Source organism: Puccinia triticina, chromosome 1A (assembly GCF_026914185.1).
Source record: "Puccinia triticina chromosome 1A, complete sequence".
Classification (NCBI taxonomy): Eukaryota; Fungi; Basidiomycota; class Pucciniomycetes; order Pucciniales; family Pucciniaceae; genus Puccinia; species Puccinia triticina.
In genome coordinates this window covers 2751219-2759010 of record NC_070558.1, presented here as the reverse complement: position 1 = coordinate 2759010, position 7792 = coordinate 2751219, and the positions used below count along the sequence as shown (strand labels likewise).

At 43.1% G+C, this 7792-nt stretch overlaps 2 protein-coding genes across 2 annotated transcripts; one reads left to right on the top strand and one right to left on the bottom strand.

Annotated features, from left to right (window-relative positions):
- Positions 1–564: 564 nt before the first annotated feature.
- On the bottom strand, positions 565–2258 carry PtA15_1A339 (uncharacterized protein; the record flags this gene model as incomplete). Its single annotated transcript, XM_053165356.1, has 7 exons — positions 565–858; positions 935–1117; positions 1275–1319; positions 1426–1530; positions 1593–1713; positions 1829–2000; positions 2114–2258. The coding sequence occupies 7 exons, from the start codon at positions 2256–2258 to the stop codon at positions 565–567; spliced, it is 1065 nt and encodes a 354-aa protein (XP_053016556.1).
- Positions 2259–2672: 414 nt separating this feature from the next.
- PtA15_1A338 (uncharacterized protein) lies at positions 2673–3673 on the top strand (the record flags this gene model as incomplete). Its single annotated transcript, XM_053165355.1, has 5 exons — positions 2673–2744; positions 2878–2954; positions 3065–3176; positions 3276–3374; positions 3449–3673. 5 exons carry the CDS (start codon positions 2673–2675, stop codon positions 3671–3673), a joined length of 585 nt encoding a protein of 194 aa, XP_053016555.1.
- Between the last annotated feature and the right edge of the window lie 4119 nt (positions 3674–7792).

The window sequence follows — 7792 nt, the reverse complement described above, 5'->3', positions numbered from 1 at the left end:
CGGAGTGAGGATGAGATGAGCGGTGATAAGAAATGTGATGACTGCATTTCTCACCAAGTTGGAAGCTATGTCAAGATTGGAATGAAGCCAAAAAAAGATACACAGAAGATAACCTTTTCAATTTTTTGTTTTGTTTTGGTGTAAGGGTTTATTTTTGATTTCTAGATCAACTTCTGGCTGGAGTATCCCACAGCCCTCTTGTCCCTTGCAGGTTGTGTAACAGTCTGGTGCTCAGTTAGCCCCTCCATTTGGGCGGAGGGCAGCACTCTATCACCATGTGCCATGGTTGGGAGGGTCAATGAGCAGCTCTGGTTCCAAATATGACCTCAGTGTTCCCTGTAATCTACTCCAAGACCATCTGCTCAAGGATGATGGCTCTGTTTAAATTTAGCCTTGAGCCATATCTGACACCTGTCAAATGAAAACTCCGAGTATATATGAAAGATATGGGATTTGCAAAGGAGTTTTGAAAACTTTTTTTTTGTGATTCTGCCAAAGCTTCTTGGAAAAGACAATATTCAGGTGCGTAGGAATGCCGGAGAGTTTGGGGCCAGGTAGTTTAGGCTAGGCTTCAAGCGCCTTTTGAGCCATTTTCAAGGCACCCTCGAAGTTTTGATGGCCGCCGATAAAGCCGGAAGCGTGTACGAAAATGCAGCCAGGGATGTCGATGAGCTCACTGAGAGCTGAATCCCGCACCCCACGCCAGGCTTCGGGCAGTGCTTTACGTGATTCAAATCCCCCCGGGCTCACGGGGATGGCCTGGATCCTCCAGTTTTGACTCTCGTCTGCGTAAAGAACATACAGAGGTCGCTCACAGGACTCTGTCAGGGTGGTCTTCTCCAAGGTGTGAAGGTGATCCTAGAAAAGGTACAAAACTAGTCAAAATTGTGCTGCGCGAACACCATCATACTCTTGAGGCATATGAGAAACGTACTTTCCAAGGGCAAAAGCTATCGAAGATGAGCACTCTGCCCAGTTTGTCTTGGGCCTGATTAGTAAACCGGTTCTCCAAAGCTTTAACAACCAGCTCTCGACCAGGTAACCAAGCCTTGGAGAAATAATCTAAGCGAGAAAAGAATTCGGATCCTGCGAGACTAGAGGCTTTTTCGAATTGAGCCTGCAAGGAAAGAAAGAAAAGCGTGATCGAGTTAGGATCGCTAGTGTGGATAAACTTTTGCGTTTTCACTGCAGGACCTGGTCAAGCGTGATTGAAGGCCAATCGGAGTTCGCATATCTTGATCTGGTTGAATGATACAAAGAATAATTCAACTGACATCTAGAATTGCGTTGTTGACCGGCTCATTCCACGCGGGGTTCAGCTATTTCAGCCAGACAACCAGGGGAGGTAATGTATATCAAGTAAGCAAACACTGGAAGATGGAAATCGTTTGTCAAAGAAACGACTAGAACGGCAGGGTATATTACATGACTTATGCGACTGCTCAAGTCGGTAGAAGATTGGTATCTGGTTTTGACGGTTAGATCGGTAGGTTTGCCGTCCTGGTCAACAGTTTCGTACCGTTCTATGCCCTAACAAACATGCCATGAAATTAAGCAAGATGGAACTCTGCAAAATAGTCTTCAAACCTCACATTGTCAATCGCGTCGATCGCTTCAATGAAACCATCGTACAGTTTCGCGACGAGAATTGGAACTGTGGGGTCATTGATGGGAATGTTCAAATGACTGGCCACGATTTCTGACGCGAAATGTCTATGAGGAGAAAATAAGAAAGTTGCGTAAGTGATCATCCACCTTGAAATCTATTCATATTAGGAAGAGAAACAAAAACGAAGCCACCTTAAGCTTCAGGAAAAGGTCTGCTTACTTGTAAATCAGACCAGCGGAGGAAAGCTTTGTGCGATGGTCTCCTGAATAGGTCTCTGAGAACTCGCGTTGATGGTGATCGTAGCGATGACGCGCTGGGTCATATTGTCCACCTACATCAACAACGATATCGCAAGTTTCAAGCACGGCGGGATCTCTGGTTCTCACCAAACCTATGTATCAGAAGACGAAATTCAATCATGTCACTTTCATCCGTCAAGCGTTTATTTCAATCGCCGCAAAAATAATTATATATGATAGATCGACAGAAAGAAGAGAGACAGACGAGATGATTTGAATTTGTCCAAGCTTCTTAACAAGCTGACAGCCAATGCTTCATCAGCATGGAAGGTGCCACTATGAGTTCCGATCAGAGGTGACTCGAGCCGAGGCTTCTTGACCTCTCCAGAAGACACGTTTTCCGAGGCCATCTTGAATGTTCGTACGCGACAGAAGTAGCGCGGGTTGGCGAAGGCTTGCTTGGATGGATCGAAGGGACTGTTCGAAAAAGATTTTCTGTACCAGTGGGTACGTCGGAATGCGCTGATGCCTGCCGTTGTGTCCTGTGATGCCAATGGGAATTGATCGAGACTTCTTTCCCTGGATCAAGGCAAGGGTCAGTGGATAGGGCTTAAACGTGGCATGAACTAGATTTTATTCAATATGAACCTGAAATAGTATGTTTCTGACATCCGCCCGCCTTAGAATTGTGGCGACGATCGAAACTCAGAGCTGGGGGTGACTTGATGGCACCACCACCAGCTATCAAACCAAATCAGCAACCCAAGAAGACTCATCTCTCAAGGCACAAATAACTCAGATACCCTCACACCATCACTCCCGGGATGAGTCAACAGCCGAACATTGTCACCACCACTCAAGTTGGCCCAAGAGGTATCCCCGAGGCTCTCTTCATCGTCAGCATTCCTTCGACTTGTAACAGTTTTTTCTGTCTCTCTCTTTCATCTCTCAGAACTAGATCTCCAACCCCATTCATCCCCCGTATATAACTCATAGGTCAGTCATTGATGGGCTCGAAAAATCAAACAGGATAATGTCGAGGATTACTTGGGTGGACCGGATGCTGAGATCGAACCTGCTCTACAGGCTTGGCAACAGATGATTGGGTATGTGAGTCTATCATCCGTAATTTTCACGGTTCTCTCTCTCTCTCTCTCGCACGCGTAAAATTCACCAATTCCTGTCCGTGAATTTATGTCCGCCTTTCCGAGTTCAGAAAGTACCAATTTATGGAAAAGAGTACGTTACAGAAACAGCTGGGATTTGAAGAGAAGATTCCGGAATTGGAGCGGACATTAGAAGCCGTAGAGCTGTTACAACTGAAAAAGGTATGTATCCATCATTACAAGTTGATGGTTTCCGATAGTTGAGGGATCACTTAGGTTCTTGGAAATGCGCTTTTAACCTTATTTCGTGACCGCTTACAGGAAGCTAATGAATCGTTAGAAACTCACTTCGAATTGGCGGATACAGTGTATACTAGTGCAGTTGTCGAGCCCGTTGAAGAAGTGTACCTATGGCTTGGCGTCAGCAGGATTTCGTTGATTTATTCTTTTCGTCTATCTTTTGGCTGATCTTAGTCCCCCTATCTCGTTTCCAGGCAAACACCATGCTCGCATACCCACTATCAGAGGCACGTGAACTACTGAAGAACAAGATCGAGTCGGCCAAGTTAAAGCTAGAAGAAGTCTCAGAAGAACAGGCTTATCTGAGAAACCAGATCACCACCACCCAAGTCAACATCGCTCGGGTCTTCAATTGGGACGTCAAGCGACGCAAGGAACGTCGCGCCAAAGAAGCTGAGAATAATCATAAACCTGCTTGAATCATCTGCCAAACTTTTGGGTTCAAATGCCTGTCCCATGCCTCATCCTTAGTTCCATAGCCCATAATAAACCTAGTTTTGTCTTTCAATGTCTTCGGATCTTGAGGGAAGGGTTGATCATCAACGTTATTGTGAGCGAACCAGAACTATATAGAATATCCTGGATAATTTGCAGCCTGAGCTCAAGCAGACAACTATCCTGCAAAATCCTTCCCATCTTACACATAAGAGGGAAAGCAGCAAGAGCAATAATTTTGGCTTTGGGCAAGAGAAGTAGTTTTAATAAGCAATGTGTTTTTATACTCTGATTAACAGTTTACTGCAGTGGCCCTCACCACATATTGACTTACCCGCACCCTCAAAAAATGTGCAACTTTGGCCCTTGAGTACATCAACTTAAGAACCCCTAACAACGGCAAAACCGATACAATAGATGTATTGTATCTGTCTTGGCAATACACAGTTTTCCAAAACTGTGTATTGTATTGGAAGCTAAATATGTCAAAATGCAATACAATACAGATACAATACACAGGTATTTTCACCAATACACAGTGAAATAAAGTGTATAGGGCAGTCCCATACACTTTTCAAAAACAATGTGTATTGTATTGGAAAACAGATACACAAAAAACACATGCATTTCAATACAATAACACACAATACACAATACATGTAAAGTATCAGTTTCACCATTGCCCCTAAGCCCCCTTTGATTTCATTTATATACCCTAAGCCCCATTTGATTAAATTCATATATACTAGCAATGGTGGGCTGCTAAACTACTTTCATTCAGTAGTTTAGCCTAGTGCAGCAGAGTATAGCAGTGCCACACTCTTGTCAATGGGGTTTCCTGTTACACCAAACCCAAACTGAAGGTAATGTGCACACATTTCCTTTGTTTTGGGTGGGGTAAGTGAATGCCTACTACAACTAATTGGCTCCCCTCAAATCAAAGTAAAGGGGCCTCTGTTGGTGCTAGCAGTGCTATTCAACCAATGAAAAAGTGGATGATGCTGTTGGTGTAGTGTGGTGGACTGCAGTGGAGTTACTTCTAACAGCATCTTGCTGTGAACTACAAAATGCTAAACTGTAACAATGCAGACCTAGGTAACTGGTGTTATTCTGACAAAGTGAGGCAGCTGCCACAATCTCAATCAGCTGCAGAGTATTGAAGCTGCGGACGATGGCCAAAAGGCATAGTATTATTTGCTACCCCAGTTCCTCCTCTTTTCTCCCTGGACACTCCAGGTTTGAAGTTTGCACACTCCTCACACTCCACAACACAGAGCATGGTAAGGGTACAGAACTCAATATCCTCAAGACCCAACTCAAGGAAAATCCTGCTTAAGGTTTTTTACTGGAAAGAATAACAGATAGACACCATACGTGAGTACAATATCTGATTAAATAAGAAACAAGTCAATGCTAAAGCTTGACCTTCTCTTTGTAGACTTTTCTCTCTTGGATAAGAATCAAATCATGCAACCTACCTTCCTAAAAGGAAGGTAAATTGATGAGTGATGAATTCTTAGGCTGAATAAGATCAACAAGAGACAAGCAGCTGACTGGCAATTCTGCTACTACAGATAAAGTCAATGGTACAGTGATGTTTTTTCATATAAGCTTGTAGGTCAAAAAGGAGCAATACAACTCTGACTAAGTTGTTAATTCCCCATCACCTTGAGACAGAAAATAGAGGAATTATTTATTTTCTCTTTGTAGAAAACTTTCAATTAGACTGAGGAACCCAAGTTTAATGAAATATAACTTCTAGGTCTTCATTTCTTCTCATAAACTAGCGGTGTGGTGGTACACATAGTCATAGGTCGGTGAAATGCCCACTTGGCAGTAGCACGGCGGGAAATGCACGTGAGGCTGAACTTGCAGCACATTTGTGTGGTGATGTCAGAATGCTCAGACAAAAGCATGTGGAATGCTTTGCAACCGGGGACAACTTGTGGATCACACCTTGTAGATGTATGGTGAGCTTACATTTGAAGAATGAATGTTTGCAAGGGCGGCCCCTGCGCCAATGGTTGCTTTGATATGGATAGTGACAATGGGTGTGGCACTGAGGGTGTAGTTTTCTTCTGTGTTTGGTTTTCAATGAGTGTAGTAGTTGGGGGAGGTGGGTTATTTGTGTGGGGGCCTTGAGGGCTATAATTCAAGTGTGCTATCAAGTAGTGGGAGGCCAGGTAGCTATTTTTGCTGGAATTCCAGCCAAGAGTTGCCCCCTTTGCTGAAGCACTTGCACAGTTTGAGGGGTTCATATTGTGGGCCCTCCCTTTTTGCATCTTGCCTTTGTGGCATGCTTAGGGTATTTCTCTAACTGTTTTTCATCCTTCTTGACAGGAAGGAACAGCAGGTGATGGTATGTCAGCTTGCTGAAATTGGGTGACTGGTTGTGGGTTGTGTGTGGTTTGGACAACATTGGAAGTAATCAATGTGTTGTGACATGTACAGTTTTTTTTTTAAATCTTGGAAAGGGGAGCCCAAATTTCTTTTGATGTTTCAGAGGCTTTGATACACTTTTATTGGGTTGTATCTTACCACGGAAGAACTGGATGAATATTTGAATCTTTTGATTCAATGTGAGAGTGGCAATTTTCTTGGCACAACACCAGGAAGAATAAACTGTCACTGGACTACAGGTGAAATCAGCCTGAGTACAATGAGCTACCCACCATTTGCAAAGTTGGCTGCATTGACATCCCCCTTTCTCATAAATTGAGAAAGATTTTGGGATCTCAATCAGCTGTGGAATCTGGTAAGCAAAGCAAACCATTTTCCGCAGTCAGAATCAGTGCCCCGGGATTGTAAAACTGAAATCATGTTTTGATGTAAATGAAAAATTTCAGAGAACTAAGATTTCTTATTGTGAGATTCTGCTATGATTCTAAATACAATATTCTAATAGTAACTGAGTGAAATTTGAGTTTTAACTAAGAGCAGAACAAAGAACGCGCTCTACTGATGAGAGAGATGAGAATGTGAAAAGATGTGAGATTGGAATCAATGAGATTCAATGCTCAATTTGGTCTAATGTAATTCAATGGGATTGATGTTAGTTGTCTCCTCATTCTTCTCTGTTATCAGAACCTTTGTTCCTTACTCAAATGTGGTCTTAGCCCTTGTTCCTTCCAAAGCTTATCTTGCTTTTGCAAAACGGCTGAGAGGAGTTGCAACATTATCTGAAAAAGCTTAACTTTTCTCTCAGCCTTTTGTTTCACTTCCGCTGCTTCTAACACAAACACTTACCAGTTGGTTCACCAGCTCTTTGAGTGTATTAGGGTTGTTTGGTCTTTTTCTCCTTGGCTTTGCCTGGAAAAAATGTGTGTTAGCAACATATCTGAGCCTCTGCCTTTGATTTAGGTTAAGCCACTTACCTGTGGTAATGGTTGTAATCCTCTTGGATAGTGGTTGTGCTTTGGGATTTTCCTTCAGCTGAATCTTGCTGCTCACAGTACTTCAACTACCCAGCTAGCTCTGTTAGTTTATAAGGTATTTACAATTGTTGGTTTAGTATAGTTCATATCTAGGTAGAAAGTCATACAAATAATAAAAGCATGTATATATATATAAGAGCAAAATTAGATTTACTAGTTAGGCAGGCCTCCAATATTAGCTACAGATCACCTCATGCAACCTGCACGTTGGTAACTGCAGCAACTAGGCCTCCACTCAACAACTCAACAGATCCACACAGACCTTCTATCAATTTATGCGGTCAGAACACCTCTACTTGGCAGTGCAACCAACCTAGGAGTCCCTTGCATTCAAGAGTACAAAGAGCACATTATCATGCGGAAAATCAGTTCAAGTTATGCGCCCCTTGCAGAAGGCAGTGCAATCCACAGGGTGACCACCAGCAGAAATGCCTCAAGTGCAGCCCTCACCAGCAAAAATAACTCAGAAAAGAATATATAAGGGAGGCCCCTCTCCCACCATTTCACCATCATCACCCGGGAACCCCAGCTCAGTGGTCAAACAGTCATAATTTTACCATCATCACGGAGACACTCCAGTTCAGTGGTCATCAAACATCAACAGAGAAATCTCATATGACACTCCACCATCACTTCTATCTGCTAAAACCATAAAACCCAACAAAAAAT